Source organism: Callorhinus ursinus, unplaced genomic scaffold (genome assembly GCF_003265705.2).
Source record: "Callorhinus ursinus isolate GAN/ISIS: 27379988/994484 unplaced genomic scaffold, GSC_fseal_2.0 scaffold1, whole genome shotgun sequence".
In the NCBI taxonomy this organism is placed as follows: Eukaryota; Metazoa; Chordata; class Mammalia; order Carnivora; family Otariidae; genus Callorhinus; species Callorhinus ursinus.
This window is the reverse complement of record NW_027397063.1, coordinates 113,994,781-114,011,786: the sequence shown is the minus strand read 5'-3', so window position 1 is coordinate 114,011,786 and position 17,006 is coordinate 113,994,781. Positions and strand designations below refer to the sequence as shown.

Here is a 17,006-nt window from a genome sequence, read left to right as displayed (position 1 = left end):
TGCCGGCGCCAGGACTTGAAGCAAGTTTCTATTGAGAACTGCTCTACGTCTCAGTGACTAGTTGTACAATGACTGTAAGAGTTGCACTTTTCACTGCTGTGAGGCTCAACCAGTGAATATTCATGAGCACCTTGGACCAGTGCCTGGCACATAACATGGCTTTCATTATTATGCAACCTCACTTCTAAGTATTTATCCTAAGGAAATCTTAATTAAGTGCACAAAGATGTATTTATGCATTTGTTTATCACTTCATGATTTAGCAAAGGCCAAAAGTGGAAATGGCTGGTTAAATAAATTTTTGCGATCTTTACCTTATAATACCTACGGGCCCATTAAATATAATTATGTTGATACATATGTACTGATGTGAGCACATTTATATTCTGTTTTCGAGAAGACAAATCAAGCTACAGAAGAATAAATATAGTGGAACCCTAGGAAGGAGACATATGTGTTTTTTTTAATCAGAGCATGTATAGCTAGATATTAATGGTGGTTGCCTCTGGATTTGGGGGTTACTCAAATTTATTTTTCTTTTTTGATTATATGTGTCTTCCAATTTTTCTACATCAATCTCATTGTTTGTATAATTTTTAAATAATTTAATATGTTACATATTGTGATGGTTAATCTCAGTCAATTTGAGCTAAGGGATGCTCAAATAGCTGGTAAAACATTCTTTGTGGATGTGTCTCTCAGGATGTCTCTGGAAGAGATGAGCGTTTGAATCAGTAGACTGAATGAAGAAGATCCATCCTCCCCAATGTGGGTGGGCATCAACCAATCCATCGGGGACCAGAATAGAACCAAAAGGCAGAAGAAGGATGAGTTAGCTCTCTCTCCTTGAGCTGAGACATTTATCTTCTCCTGCCCTCGGACATCGGAGCTTCTGGTTTGGGGGGCCTTTGGACACCAGGAGCTTTCCTTGTTCTCCAGCCTATAGATGGCAGATCCTGGGACTTCTCTGCCTCCATAACCATATCAGCTAATTCCTACCATAAATCCCCTCTTATCCCCATACCTATATCCTACTGCTTCTGTTTCTCTGGAGAAACCCTGATTAATACACATATGTTCCAAAGTTCTTATAAATTTTACCAAACATTCTAAAATGTATTTGAAAGTGGGGAGGGATAAGCAGCATAGAAATATAAAACTAATGTTAGTCTCCAAAGTAGACAGAAAAACACATTCAGAAACATGTAACTTCATAGTGAACATTCAGGTACAGAGTCATTCTCGTTGGTAATTATCACGTGTGTGTGTGTGTGTGCACATACAAACACATGTGCACACACATCTATTTCATTTGGGTTTCCCCGAGAGCAAAGCCTGAGGCAAGGATTTGGAAACAGGTTCATTTATTTCAGAGTTGCTCCCAAGAAGCGGAAGTGAGAGTGAAAAAAATGAAACAGCGGGGAGAAAAGCCAATAAAAGGCGCACTAATAGGGAGTAACTGCTTCAAGCAACTGGGATTCACTCCCACTGGGGACTCTCTGAGAAACTGTGGGATAAACCTCAGAACTGTCCCACCAATGCACAGGCAGGCTGGAGCAATTGCTCAACAACTCCCCTCCCACCTGGGTTGCGGGCTGCCCTGGTAGCGTTAGCTCCCCCGCACCTCGGGGTTGTACCTGCAAATAGACTGTGCAGCCTCCCACAGCATCAGAGACAACCCTGGGGCCAAAAAGCAGAGATCCCAGGGTGCACGTGTGATGTGGGGGGACCGGTATCCAACATGTGCTCAGGGCTGCAGGAGACCCGGATGGGGTGGGGGGGAGACCCACATGTGGTGCCACAGTCTTTTATAGCTCCCTTGCCCAAACCCAGCAAATAGGAAACCAGGACTTTGTTGGGAGAATCCTGGGAGGGGGATGAACCCACCACACTTCCCACTCACTGCTCCCTCCCCTTCTCACACACTCGCTGGGATCATCAATGCACAGGTCCTCAGCTGTTCAAAGGTGTGAGAAACACAAAGGGAATTTACCCCCCAGCCAGCCAGTGCTGCACCAGCCCCAAGTCCCACATCATGCTCTTCATAAGCTCTGCTCTGGCCTCACTGAGCAGCCTGGTACCACGGTCCCCCAAGCCTCTGCCCCCCCTCGCCCTACCCCCAGATACCCTTTGCCCTCTGAAGTGCCTTTCCTCCCTTGCTTCCCCTGGTTCCTCCCACCAGAACTTCTGGGCCCGGCAAGGTGTCAGGACCCAGAGGTCAAAAGAAGCCTGGATGGAGGGCTGGGGAAGGTAAGAGACCCCAGGTGGGGGGAGAGAGATGGAGCAAGACGGGGGGTTAGCTGAGCTCCTGATGGCTGAGGCTGGGTGTTGGGGACGTGCACTTACCACACTATTCCTGAAACCTGTGACCAGAGGGGACCCATCGCAGCAGCAGACTAGTAAGTACACTGGCAACTTCTTACCTGCCCTCTTTCAGTTTGCCTTTACATTTCCCTGACCCTCCTCCTGCGAAGGGGGCTTTGAGGCTTGCCCTCCTGTCTCCCTGGTTAAGCCCTGTCCTTGCTGCATCCTCGAAGTCTCAGTCATTGTCTTTGCTGCACAACGAACGGGCAGATGGACCTGGGTTCCTCTATGTGTGAAGCTTGAAGGCACAAGCCTGGGCCTCCTTTCAGGCAAGAAACTGCTGTTCAACTCTGATGAATGAAGTAGGCTGACCGGGTGGGGGCACCACAGCCGGGCCCTTTCTCCCCAGTGGGGGGACTCTGCGCTCCACAGCCCCCACTGGGCTGACAGAGATGTCAGCCCTGCCAGGCAATCTGGGGGCTCCCTCTCCATTTCCCAGGGGTGGGACCTGCACTGCTCTCTCAGGGCTCTCCCTGCCGATTCTGCTTCCTCTGCCTTCAGCCCAACAAACCTCTGGCACTAACTCCATCTTGGCAACTGCGCCCCAATGGACCTCACCTGACACAACAGAGGTGCACTCGCTTCACCCCACCGTGCCCCTGCTGACGCTCCAAAAATAATGAATACACACGAGTTATAACCATTGTGCTATATTTAAATATTCACATATAATAAATTAAGCTTTTCACATTAAAAAAAATACAGTGGTTGCATATATAACCTAACTTTGGAGATAATATCAAAAATTAAATTTGTGGTCCTTTGAGCACGAGGTCCCAGCCAGGTGGCTCTCCTTCCCTCCTGCCCCTGAGCAAGCACAACCAGACATCAGCTCTGAGACTCTCTCCAGGATCACCCCTGACTGCACTGGGTGGCCCATGCTATGCTCCCATAGCACCCTAATCTCTGTCACTAGATTACTACCCTGTACTTCTGCCCCCATCACCTCTGCCAGCACCCCAATTTGGCAGGGAGAGGCGGACCTGGTGGAGAACAAGCACTCAGTAAATGACTTTGGAGAATCACGGAATGACTGACTGAGGCATGTGTCCCCAAAAAGACACCAGGCAAGGTAAAGACTCGTCTACACACTGTTCCCACAGATTTACAAAATGCCAGTGAATAAAGATCAAGGGGCTCCTTCAGGCTGGAGTGAACATGGAGGTGGGAAAGGAAACTGTTCATTATAACCCTTTCTCAAGCCATGGGACCCAGGAGCACCCAGCCAGGCACCCCCGGCGCTCTGGAAGCAGGATCCCTCACAGGCGGAAGAAATTATATCCACCTTCTGCTCTGCTTCTCTGCAAAGGAGAAGATCTCTTGGTTACTGACGAAGACAAGAGGCCCAGCAGCCTCATCTGTTCGGGGAGTCCTGAGCTGGCCTCAGCCAGGCTCCGGGGCAGGATCACCAACCAGGGACCCTGGATCGGCCAGGGCTCCACGGACTGGCACCAAACTCCTCCGGCGGCTTTGAGCGAGACAGAGGCTTTGGTTTTTCTCTCTGGCCCAGGTCCGGGGGGAGATCTTCCAAGGAAGAGATCTCCAAGTCACTCTCATCATCAGAAAGCTGCAGGGAGGGAAGGGGGAGAAGAAGATACATTCTGACAAGATGTAGATCAGGGAGGATGAAAATGCAGGACAGACAGGGGGACGAAATGCAGGTTTGGAAGAAGCAGGAGGGACACACTCGTTCTCCTGTTTTTTCCCACGTCCCTGTCTTTGAAGACCTGATTCAGAGACCCGGGGTTAGAGTGATTTTAAATGCTCCTGAAATCCCAAAGGCCAAACCCAGGCAAGCTCTTTGAAAAGGCTTATGGCGAATCAGGTTGCTCTTGTAATTTAAACTTTGGCCAGATTTTTTATTTCCCCACGTTGATGGATCTGGAGTCAGCCATTAGGAACTGGAGTCAAAGGCCAGAGCGCTGACTTTTCTGCATTCCTGAACTGAAGGCAGCCCGGGCTAACGTACACCCCCACCCCCAGACAGCTTCTCCGGGGCCTGGTAAACACCCTGACTCGGGGAGTGGTAGAGGAGCTCCAGAGCACCAGGGACTCTCAGCCTGGAAAGTGGCTGGGCTGCAGCCAATGGGAGAGCCCAGAGCCAAGGGCCCAGGCAACCCCTACACCACAGTCCCCACTCCAGAGCTCTGTGCCCTCCTGGCACTGAGGGCCACCTGGGCTTTGATAGGAACATCCTATGCATTTTCTCCCAGAGTGTAAGGCCAAGCAGCCAGAACCACCCCAGGGCCCAGGGCAGCAGGCTCTGAGCAGTGCCTCAACCTGCTCTGGGATATTGGCGTGCTTTCCCAGTATAGGAGAAGGGACAAACACTTGTTTAATCATTTGGATTCACTACTCACAAACACACACAGGCTACATAAGAAACCGAACCCATTATGTAATAAGAGTATGTTCTCGTAAGAACCAAAAAGTGCCCGTTATTCCTGGTGATCCCACGAGGCGCCTTTTCAACTTAGAAAGGTGAGACGTGCATGTGACGTAACGAGAGCCCCAAACGTTTCTGCCTAAGCGAGGAACGGGCGTGTGGGAGTTGTTCCCTGACCCGAGGCAGTGAGGAGGGGGGTCCTACTGGGAATGGTCGCTGAGGCTGAGTGTCTGATGGCAGCAAGAGCCTGAGAGAGGCAAGGCCACCTAGACATTCTTAGCGATGAGGAATGCCCTGAATATTTAGAACAAAGGTATCTAAATATTCCCGTTATATGCTGTCGCCTCGTCTGATGTGCTGTGGGATGCCACTCCAACACCCCACCCTCAGGAAGAAGTCTTCTCTGCACACAGCCTGGAATTGGGGTCTGGAGTTGAGTGAAGGAAAGAGACGGGGCCCATGGTGGGATGAAGCAGAGCCAGAAGAGAGTAGCTACTGCAAGCAGCCAGGCACAGAACCAGGTCCAGGCTCCGTCAGAGGCGGGAAATGGGAGCGTGAGTGACCAGGAGAAAACGACCTGTTAAGCAGCTGCTTGTATAATGAACCAAAAGACTTTTTAACATCAACAAGGATACAAACAAGAAGTGGCCATCCCTCCCCCTGTGCAGGGGCAGAAGAGACAGTGAGGTCACCCACAGTGTCCCACTAGGGCCAAGGCTGACACTCCCTAGACCCCACCCCAGGGCCCCAACACCTGGAGTTGGCTCTACTGGAAATAGCAGAGCAAACTCCAAGAGTCCTACACCCTACCTGAGGCTTCTTTCCTGGCACGGCCGCCCTCTGGGGCCCAGCGCTGGGCATTAGGAACAGACTGACCCCTCCAGCAGGCTTCTTCACTGGAGTCTCTAGCTGCTTCTCAAGGTTTTTGACCAGTGACTGCACCAGTGTTCCTGGAAGGCAACCAGAGGGAAAAATTCCAGAGAATGAATGCCTCATCCTTGTAGGTCATGACCAGGCTCTGGTGTGGAGAGAGGGAGTGTGGAGAAGGGTCAGGAGGAAGAAGGAAGGGCAGCCACAAAGAAGAGGAGCAAGGACAGAGAGAAGGCCCGGGCCAACGTGTGCCGGTGAAAAGAGCCTCTGACCATCCTAAAAAATATAACTTCACTTAATGACGTGGCTACGGACAGAGGCTTAGGAAGCTGTTCTTCCCCCTTAATGGTAGGCAGAGGCAGAACCTCAGTTGGTATATGAAAAGCAAGACTAACATGCAAACACGGCCTCCTTCAACATCTTCACTGAGAAGAAATATCATAAATATAAATTATCACAGAGGGACCGAGGGCCAGACAGGCTTTCTGCAAACCCCATGCAGGAAGGGGGCTAAGCAAGGACATAGACTGTCAACAGACTCCTGGTGACATGCTAAACCACGGTGGGTGTCCAGGCCTCAGCAACGGCCAGGAAGCAGAGAGCTAACCACTGCCTCTTAGGATTTAAATGTCTGAGGGCCTGAACAGATGTCTGGGGTTACAACAGCCCTTGGTTCATTGATTCATTCAAGAATTGTTTGTTAAGGGGCACCTGGGTGGCTCAGTCAGTTAAACGTCCAACTCTGGAATTAGGCTCAGGTTGTGATCTCAGGATCATGAGATCGAGCCACTGAGTCAGGCTCCGTGCTCAGCACAGAGATTCTCTCTCTCCCTCTGCCCCTCCCCCTGTTCACGTGGGTGCGCTCTCTCAAATAAATAAGTAAATAAATAAAATCTTAAAAAAAAAAAGAATTGTTTGCTAAGGGTCACTATGTACCAGGCACCATGTTCCTCACCCCTCATTGTCTTGTTCCGATACCTCATTTTACAGCAAAGGAACTGAAACCCCTCACTCAAGCACAAGCAGGTAGCAAGTGACAGAGCCCAAACTGTATCAGAGGACTCCTGACGTTCTGCTTCCAACACCTTTCCACCGTATCGCCCCACCTGGCAGCTATCAGTACCTGGTTCTGGTGGATTCTGATGGACTGGCAGGCTTAGAATGAGCGAGTGAGCTCCTCCAACCTCCAACAGTTAAGCAATTTGATGTGACAAACAAGGGGCAAAATAAACCTCCCTCAGATTCTTCCTTCTGATATCTCTGCGATCCCAGGAAAATATCCGATGGGAGGGAGGGTCATTCTCTCCAAGTCACAATGAGTTGCCAAATCAGAAAACCCAAAGAAAATCACAGGGTATTTCCAGAACTAGAGACATCTGGGCTGGAGAGGGGCGGTCCCCGTGGTCCCAGATCACTCACCTGAGGAAGCCAGCCCACCTGAGCCCTTGTCAGGGGGCTGGGCACTGCCCTCTGAGCTCTCGGTGTCAGACCAGCCCCAGTCATCCTCTGGCCGGGGCCCCATCCTGGAAGGGCCTTTTGGGGGCTGGAGAGACGTCCGCTGCACCGAATGTCCCTCCTCCAAGTCCTCTTCAGAACTGAACGGGGGCGTACTGTCACGGAGGGGAAGAAATGAGGCCTCTGTGGACCAGAAACACTTTAAGAGCCAAACTTCCCCACCTGCAAGCGTGTTTGGTTTGCCCCAAGCCGGGCCTCCTCCTTCCCTGGGCCCAGGTGACAGCCAGGAGTCATCCTGGAGCATGGCAGCCACACCGGCAACTCTGTTAGAAGACGGGGACCAAACCCTTCCAGTGCAGCAACTAAGGCTTAAGGAAGAAATGGGGAAGGAAAGAGTAGGTTTGTCCTGGCTGGGAGCAAAGGACCCTGGTCTCTTCGTGAGGGCTTGGGAGGGACCCCACCTGAGGTTGGCTTCTGTCTGTTGACTTCTGCCCCCCGCCCTCACCTGTCCGCAGAAGCCTGCAGGAGGCCCGGATGAGGGCTGCCTGAGGCTGGGAGCCACTGCCTCAGACCCAGGCCCTGGGTGGGAGTGCAGAGTCCGGGGCTCACCTCAGCCCAGGCCCTGGGGCAGCAGGGGTGCCGGAGGGTCCATGTGCTCTGGGACGTGGAGCAGGGGTGGGCATGTGAGCCAGGCCAGGGCCGTGGCTGCCACGGCTCTGAAGAGTCGTCGTGGGTGGCTCTGCTGGCTTGGATGGCAACGCCACATGCAGGGTCCTGGCCTTTGGCTGGGCTTCTTTGATGACCAGTGGGTTCTGCCGGCTTTTGACTAGAAACACAGACAGGAGTAAGTTCCAGGGCACAACCATCTGGGCCCTCGAGCCTGAAGAAGACGTAGAGAGAGGTCCCGGCACACTAGAAATGGACAAGCCACTCTGTCACTCTATACGGTAATAGCCAGAGCCAATATTGTCCTTGCCCCCACCCCCAGGTGTCCTGCTGCTGGCCAGACCCGGGGCTGGGACCCCCCACAGTTCTACCAGAGACCAGGAGAGCCGCTGGGGTTCCAGGGTCATGTCATCGTCCCCGGAGTCCCACAGGAGTCGGGAGGTCTGAAGAGGGGCCCAGCCTGTCTGCAGCTTCACCCTCCCGGTGCAGTTTTAGGGGCTGATCACACCAAGAGCACCTACCCTCTCTACCCACCCAGGCTGCAGCTACGGGAGTGCAGGTAACCTTGCAGGAAGACCCTCCTGCCACCAGAGGTCGCCACAGGACCACATGGGCCATCCTCATCCACCACTGCCCTCCCAAACTCTCCACGGCAGGAGTGCTAAAGGCAAGCCGGCACACCCAGCGCCTCCCTCTTCCGATTGCATCAAGCCCCATTGGGGAGGGGAGGGGGGCGGGTCCAGGATCAACAATATTTTTATGGAAAGAGACGAGAAGTGCTTTGCAGGGGATCAGAGTAAGTACTGTTCCATGAAACTCTCACATGTGTGGACTGTGTAAAGTGTGTTTCTTACTGTAGTTCAAGATAGAAAATGTCTGAAATACACTGCTCTCAGAGAACGCTTTTACACAGAAGAGGATCTTCTAGGAAGGGCAGACTGAAGGGAAGGGGAAGGCAGACAAACTGGCTGAGGGAAAGTAACAACAGTAGCTAGTTACTGCACACAGACAGCAAGCTAAGCCCTCTACATACAGGACCCACCGAACCCCGAGCCCTTAGGACAGTGTCGTTCTCCCTGCTTTACAGAGGCTGCGGGAAATCCAGGGACTCAATCAAGGCCCACCATTCCATGGAAGGAAGTGGTAAGTGCAAACCCAGGTCATCGGCCACCCCAAATCTAGGGCTCTTGCCACTCATGGCCTTGCTTCATCCCACAGCTTTGCCCCAAAACAAAAAGAGGCACAATCGAGACAGAGATCAGAGGTGGGCATTCACACAGCACTCATGGGACCTAGAAAACGAGCATGTGGGCGTAGAACTGGAAAGAGAGGTCTACAAAATGCCGTGAAAACAGTGCTCATCTCACACCTTCGAGACACGCCCTGGAGAAGGCAGGGCCCCAGGACCAGGGAAGGGGAGCTAGGCAAGGGGGTGGTTCTCACTCCCGGCTTTCTGACCACAGGAACAAGAGCTGGACAGGAGGGGGCACCTGGAGGAGCAAGGTACCTTTCCTCTTTTGGAAGCCTGTCCTCAGAAGATGCTTTCATTTCTCTTCCCTGCCTCCCTGTCCCCACTCTCCTCTGAGCCCATGCCGCCCCCCCTTCACCCCGCCCCTGTGCTTGGTCCCATCACACCTCCTAGTCCGGGCTGGCTTCCCAGATGAGGTGGCAAGCCTTGGCACAGATGAGTCTCAGTAGATTTTAAAATCACTGTTTCCTGTACCAACTAAAATCATCTCTCATACCCCCAGAGAATGTGGTCCACACTCTGGTAAATTCCTTAGCATGAAGAGTTCAGGTTGGGTCTGCCTGGACATGAGGAGATAAGAGAATCGATGTCCCTCTGGCCACATATGAGGGAAAGGAGCTGCAACATCGTCCCTCACGAATAGCTTCAGACCCCCAAAGCCCTCCCCAGAGCCCCTAATTTCAGCAGCCCGGTGGATATGGGAATCCTCCAGAAATAGGGGGGCTCTCAAACCTAGGAACACAAATTCCCTTGTTTTCTCAGTTCCTTCAGGACAGAGACTGGAGGGTCCTCACCCACACACTTGAATCCTCCCCAAGAACCACTAGGCCTGTCCTTTTCACAACCCCCAGGGGCAAAGCAGGGGCTGTGGCCTGGCCCAAGGAACCACGGTCCTAGCTCTGAGGATGTGTCGGCAGGCAGAACTCGCCCAGCTTCTCACACCCTCCCACAGCTCCTGAGCAGAGTTTTCATTTGATTCATATTCGCCTCCACCTGCAGCCCCAATGCTCTTAAGCCTTGGGCCTTCTCCCTGCACTGACATGCCCCACTTCAGAGCCAGAAACAGAGTGGGCTACTCTCTGTTGGAGCAAAGTTCAATTTGTGGTCAAAGCAAGTAAAGCAGGGCAGAGCTAAGCTTCTGAGTGGGGCAGCAAACTCAAGGCTGATCACAGACCCTAACTCTAGCTCTCCTCCAACTTCCCTGGGTGACTCTGGGGCCCACCCCTAGATTCTGGTTCCCCCAACAGAGGACTTTTGGACTCAGTCATCTGTGAGGATGCTATCAACTCACCCTTGAAAGTAATGCCCTGCTGGGGGCAGGCAGTACACCCTCCTCATGTGCAAACCAGCCTGGATCCTCCCAGTCACAGCCCCCAAGCAAGCCCTCTCACCAGCTCACCTGGAGCCTTGGTGTCTGGCTGGGATGCCAGGGCCCTGTTTCTCTGTCTCTCCTTCACTCTGCTGGTGGCTTCCTTGACAAGCTTTTCCCTCAGACTCAGAAATTCAGAAAACCTCCGTGCCTTCTGCTCCCGCTGGGTTCTCAGGAGGGACTCAAGGTGTCTGAGGGTTTGAAAGGGGATTCCCTTTGCATCCTAAAAAAAAAAAAAAACAGAAGTTCCTCTTTGGAGACAGAAGCCCCCCTTCTCCTTCCCCTAAGCCTGTCGTACCTGCTACTGGCCTGGGAGTCACTGTGACCAGCACCGGGTGCTCTCTGGGAGAAGATGCTGTGAGCGTCAGAGCAGGGTGGGCAGCAGCTGCACATGCTGCAGAAAGTGTGGTGCTTTAGGGTCTGGGAGCCTCATCAAAACATGCACGGCAAGATGGTGCAAAGGGGCTGCGCACGACTCCATCGACACCCCAGCTCACAGGGCTCAGAGGGGACTGCCTTTCCACCACTGACTGCATCTGAGGACGGAGACCACAGCTTGCTCCTTTTTGTACCTCACGCACTGTCATTATGCTGCACACGTTGCTAACAATGTTTGAAAAATCAACTGCGAAAAAACAAAAGCTGGGTAACCTGCTGAGACCTACTAGAAGTTGCTTGGGCTTTTGGTATCCACCCAGAGCCCGTGAGGATTCATTCAAGGTTAGAAAGAAATGTTTTAATCAAGTCTGATCACAGGGCCATAGTTAGATGGAACAGTAGTTGAAAATGGTCAAAGATTAGAGTTTTGATTTAATATATTTCATGGGTGCCTTTAATGATAAAACGCACGCTCTGGTTGAACACGGGCATGGGGGAACAACGGCATTCAACTATTTGTACCAGAAGTAGCTTTCAGTGCCTGCCTCACCCACAGCCACTCGCTGAGTGGCGTGTCCACGTAGGCCACTGATGACGTACATTCACCCAGGGGACCCTTCCAGAGGGCAGACTGAGCCAATTAAATTCCCTGTCAGAATTGGACACAGAAGGGGCACCTAGGTGGCTCAGTAGGTTAAGCGTCTGCCTTCAGCTCAGGTCATGATCCCAGGGTCCTGGGATCGAGCCCTGCATTGGGCTCCCTGCTCAGCAGGGAGCCTGCTTCTCCCTCTTCCTCTGCCCTTTCCCCCTGCTTGTGTTCCTGCTCTCGCCATCTCTCAAATGAATAAAAATTTAAAAAGAAAAAGAAAGAAATGGACACAGAAGAAAGCAGCCAATGAATGGAGAGCATAGAGAGGTCAGGACACAGGGTGACATCCTAAGAAACCATTAGAAATGGAGAAGAGAGACCACACTGCTGCCGTGGGGTGAGGAGAAGCCATGTGGGCTTATGTTCCCGGATATGAAAGACACCCCAACTGGAACAAGTAAGATGAATGAGCCTACACCATTAAGAGCCATCAAGCACTTGTCAGGTGAAGAACGCCGTGTACCTAAATGGTAGGCAGCAGCCCTTGCCAACAGTGGCCCTGGCGCTTACTCTCTTTATCCCCATGCTTTCCAGTTTCTCTTCCAGGGTGTCCTCCAGGATTGGCCTGAACTGCTTCAGCAGGGTGGGGTTTCGCCTCAGAGCAGCCAGCACCTTCTGCTGTCCATCTCGGGAGTCCTCCAGATCTGCAGCACACGACAATCCACCAAGGTCAGCCTGGGAGCCCAAAACCTCCACTCCCAAAGCCCCACTGCACCTGCCTGGCCCTCACTGGCCCGTGACCCTGGTCTCCGGCTGGCGAGCCCAGGGCCATGGGCCCCACCTGAGGGTCTGTCCCAGATGCTGGGGTGTTTCTGCTGCTGGCTACCACTGCTTCAGACCACCGAACCGCCTGCAGGATCCTCTTCCCCTGCCAGTCCAGGCCTCCAAGATCTGGGCTCAGTGCTGCCCAGGTTAGCTTGGGACTTTGGGGCTTTTGACTTGCTCTTGAGTCCAGGCAGCAGCCTGTTCCCAAGCTCCGTTCGTCGCCCCACCCAGTTTTACTGAGACATAGTTGACATACAGCAGCGTATAAATTTAAGGTATACGGCGTAATGACTTGATTATTATCACAGTGAGTTTAGTTAACGTCCACCCTCTCATATTGATACAAAAGAAAAAATGAAGCCATTTTTCCCCTTGTGATGGCAACTCTTGGGACCTACTGTCTTCACAGCTTTCCTGTGCACCTTCCAGCGGGGTTAGCTCCAGGCGTCATGTCCATGACATCCCCAGCACTCATTTCTCCTCTCACTGGAAGTTTGTACCTTTCGACCACCTTCCTCTGACCCCCTCCCCCTCCCCCTCTCCTCTGGTAACCACAAATTATGATCTTTTTTCTCCGAGTTTGGTTTTTGGCTTGTTTAGATTCTACATATAAGGGAAATGATGCAGTATTTGTCTTTCTCTGTCGGACTTATTTCATTGCACATAATGCCCTCAAGGTCCATCCATGTTGTCACAAATGGCAGGCTTTCCCTCTTTTTATGGCTGAGTAATACTCTACTATATATATCTACCTCAAATTCACTATCCATTCATCCATCAGTGAACAATTAGGCTGTTTCCATATGTTGGCTATTGTAAACAGCAGATTCCAGGCCCTGCCTGCTGCCGGCCCCATGTAATCCTGGCCCCACCTGATGCCCTCACCTGCTGCCATACCACATTCTGCTCTCATCCAGGGGCTCCAATGCTGGTGGGATAGACAGCATAAACTTCCTTCAAGTTTACTGTCTATAGAGATTAGGGATTCACCCTTCAATGTAGTATACATCGGAACCACATGAGTTAAAAATGCACATTCCCTGGCCCCACCCTCCAGAGAGTCTGATTCCATAGGCCTGGGGAAGGGCCCTGGAATATGCATTTTAACTTGCCTAAATGATTATGGTGGAGGTGAGCCACAGATCATACCAAGAAATATAGACCCAGAGGAGAACAAAATAAGCAATCACAATAAATATGGTCATTGCTACAAAGGGGCCTTCCAAGGTGAGTCAAGGAACTCTTCCCAAAAGTGCTTTTCAGGTCTAGTGTGGGGCGGGGGGTGGGAGGGAGGATGGGCACACTGCCCTCAGAGCTGGACCAGCCCTTTGATTCACTCAATAGACATTTTCTGACAAGTAATACGGAGAATGAACGAGCCAGTACTGGGGTGCTGGGGACACAGAAGAAGACCCTCATGGAGCTCACATTCAAGAGTGGTCATGTGAATTATGGCAGCATATTTGAATCTCCTGGGCCCCATCCCAAACTAATTATATCAGAATCTCTGAAGGTGAGCCCCAGGCCTATTTATTTTTAAAACTCTCCACGTCTTCTAACAAACACCCAAGCCTGAGAACCAATTGTTCGAGAGCAATGTGTGAGCCTCAAAGTGTGAGCCTCAGGATCAGCACCACCGGTAACTGACTAGAAATGCAGATTTTCAGATCCCACTCCAACCCTACTGAGTCAAACATTATGCATGTGGAGCCCAGCAATCTGTGTTTTAACAAGCCGCCCCCCCACCAGGTTGATTCTCCTCCATCACATCTACACTGGGGCATGAGCCCCAACCTTGGCTGCACATTGCAATCACCAGGAGCTTTAAATACTACTGATGCCTGGAACCCACCCCCTATATGTTCTGATTTAGGCCATGGGGGGCTGGTGTGGTCCTTGGAGAGTTACAAGCGACCTGGGTGATTCTTAATGTGCAGTCAGCTGCAGACAGCCACTGGTCTGACAATGGGTCTCCAACTTGAGCAAGAATCGGGATGCCCTGGAGAGTGCATGGAAACGTAGGCTGCTGGACCCAGCCCCAGAATTTCTGAGTCTGTTTATGTGGGATAGGGCTGAGAATTCGAAAACTTTCCTTTCTAACAAGTTCCCAAGTGATACTGCTCCTGCTGATCTGGGACTAGAAGAGGCAGGCAAGCACATGAAGAGGCCGAGCACTGTGTGACCAGTGTGGGAGACCTCCACTGGGTGTGACAAGACGGGACAGGTAGGGGTCAGCTGAAGCACCCTCCTCAGCCTCCTCCTCTCTAGGACTCGGCAGCCCCTGTTGGAGATTTCGGTTCATCCCCTCTACAGACCTCAACAGGTCCGGTAACGGGTTGTGTTACTCAGCAGATACCTTCCCCCCAAAAAGGTACATGCAACTCTTATTTTTACTGCTAAGTTCCAAGATTAAATGCCCAGGGTGGGGGTGGGGGAGTAGTAGAGGACTAGTTAAATAAATTTTGGTTCATCCATCCAATAGAATATTGTAAAGCCCTGAAAAAATAATGAAACAATTCTATGTAAAGGGATATAAAATGATTTCCCAAATAAGTTGTTAAGAAAATAAATAACCACGTACAGAGCAGTATGTATAGTATGATCTTATTTGGGGAAAAGGGGGGGAGCAGAAACAAATGTGCTTATATCTGCACCAAATATCTTTGGAGAGATATATGAGAAACCATAGCAGTGCAATCTCTGGGTGGAAACTGGATAGCCCAGCGGGAGGGAGACCTACTTCTCACTGTACACACACCCTTTTGCTTGCTTGCTCACTTGTTGGCTTGCTTTTTTTCCAAGAGCATAGATTACTGTCTCAGAAGTAAAGAAAAAAATGTTACATTAAAAAACAAAATACCATCCCCCATGGTGAACTCTTTGGTGACACAATAGAACCCTTTCCTGGGTGCCATCTGTTGGGTCACTTTGGAATTGTCATATCATAACCTGGCTCCAGAGGGCAGGCCCTGGTCAGTGGGTCAGATGTGAGCGCTCCCTGATCTTTCCTGGGAGCTCCTTCTCCCCAGCTCCCCCAGGAGCTCCCCGCAGTTAGGGAACACTGCTATTTTTTTTTCACTTCTCCTTTGCATCCCCTTGAATTATCTGGTTGAGCTCTCTCTGCATATCAGACTCACCACTGAATGGACTGAATAAAAACAGGTGCCCAGTGCTGTGAAGAGGGAGCCGAGGCAGACCCCCGAGCGGCACTCCGGGCCTAAGGGCTCTGTGCTGCACGTTCACCATGCAGGATAAAACCGCGAGGGCCGCTTCGAGCCCACACAGGGAGTCCTCACCCGCTGCTCTGGACAGTACCAGGGGAGAGGTGGTGGGACAGGCACAAGGGTCAGGCTGTGCATCAGACACTGCTCCAAATCCTGCCTCTGCCCACCTGCTGGTTCTGTGACTCCGGGCAAGTCACTGACCCTCTCTGCGTTTCCCCATCAGTGATCCATCAGATCGCACGTTAGTGCCTGCGTGCAACACCCCCGGAACACACAAGGTGCTTGAGAAATATTCGTTTCATGTCCCTGCTTCCCTTCCTCCCAGCTTCCGGGGGCCAGACAGTGAGGGAGAAACAAGCTAAAGGATGAGGAGGACAAATCTGTGTCACCGGGGAAAGAGAGTCAGGCCTCACCTTCCTCAGAAGAGTCCTCTTCCATGTCCACAGCCTTTGGGCCCTTGCAGGTCCCTGAGGAGAGCCCAAAAGTTAGTGGCCCCAATGCCCCGGACCCCATCCTTGACTTGGAGGAAAGCACCGGACACCACGTGAGTGCCAGCCAGGAAGAGCAAGCCTTCCAGTCATTTCTGTACCAGGAGAGGCAGGATGGAGCCGTGGTCACAAGTGCAGACAGCGGGAGCCAGAAAGACCAGAGTTCACGGTCCAGCTTGCCCATCGCTGGCCGCGCACATCACGGGGGCTGGGGGCCCGGAACCCCCCCCAAAGTCCCAGTCTCCTCATCTAAAAAATGAGGATGGTAGTGCCCAGCCCACATTAAATAGTGGGGACGATGTAATGAGACAATGAACCTAAAGTGCTTGGCAAAGCGCATGGCACACATCCCAGCCCCAGCCCTCGGGACATTCGGGGCCCCAGGGATGGGGCCTATCTGACCTGCTTGCAAAGCTGGGAAAGAAACGTCTGACCTAGAGGCAGGGGATGGGGAGAGACATGGGGGTTTGCAAGAAAAGGCAGAAGGGTGGCTAAAGAGATAGGACAGAGGAAGTGGGCCGGAGTAAGAAAGGGCCAGGTTCATAAGGGGCTGGCCAAGGTCCTCCAGACAGGGGCAGTCCCTATGGGTTACGGTCTCCCTTTAGATGCCAGCACATGCATCCATTAGACACCCACACACACAAACAGCACACAGCAGCACACGGAGATACCCCAGAGGAAGACAGCACATACTCTCAAACAGGCCACATTCACATAGATGTGGGGTCAACGTGCTACACACTGGGAGCAAGACATAAGTTGGTGGCTCGAACCACAGGCATGAGGAATTAGAAGCTGTTCATGAACCCCGCTCCATCAGTCACTGCCCACGGGATCCTCACCCTTCCCCGGGTCTCCACCACCCCACGGAGAGGAGCAGGACAGGCAAGAATCCAGCCTGTCTGCCCCAGAAGCAGATTATCTTCTAGCCCTCCCTCACCCAGCCAGCGAGCCTGACACCCACGACCCATGAGCTGCTCTCACCGCTGCCCCCCTCATTCTACAAATTGACTGGTGGGGAACAGGAGAGAGAAGAGGCCAAGACTGTTAGAAAATACCCCATGGGAACTTACCCTCCTCCTTCCTGAGAGACATGGTCTGGATCTGCAAGAATGTGGAACGGAGCAGGTCACAGGCAGCAGG

The 17,006-nt window shown here is 52.1% G+C and overlaps 1 protein-coding gene across 1 annotated transcript in view; it reads right to left on the bottom strand.

Annotated features, from left to right (window-relative positions):
* Positions 1–3,013: 3,013 nt before the first annotated feature.
* The window catches only part of LOC112831453 (cilium assembly protein DZIP1L), an 81,379-nt gene continuing 67,386 nt past the window's right edge, over positions 3,014–17,006 (bottom strand). The window contains exons 13-20 of the mRNA XM_025881764.2: positions 16,937–16,967; positions 15,789–15,842; positions 11,897–12,030; positions 10,390–10,582; positions 7,685–7,901; positions 7,040–7,230; positions 5,561–5,700; positions 3,014–3,931 (exon numbers count right to left, since the gene is read on the bottom strand). Coding sequence (XP_025737549.2) covers positions 3,770–3,931; positions 5,561–5,700; positions 7,040–7,230; positions 7,685–7,901; positions 10,390–10,582; positions 11,897–12,030; positions 15,789–15,842; positions 16,937–16,967 — 1,122 coding nt within the window. The 3' untranslated portion in view covers positions 3,014–3,769. The remainder of the gene's footprint in view (positions 3,932–5,560; positions 5,701–7,039; positions 7,231–7,684; positions 7,902–10,389; positions 10,583–11,896; positions 12,031–15,788; positions 15,843–16,936; positions 16,968–17,006) is intronic.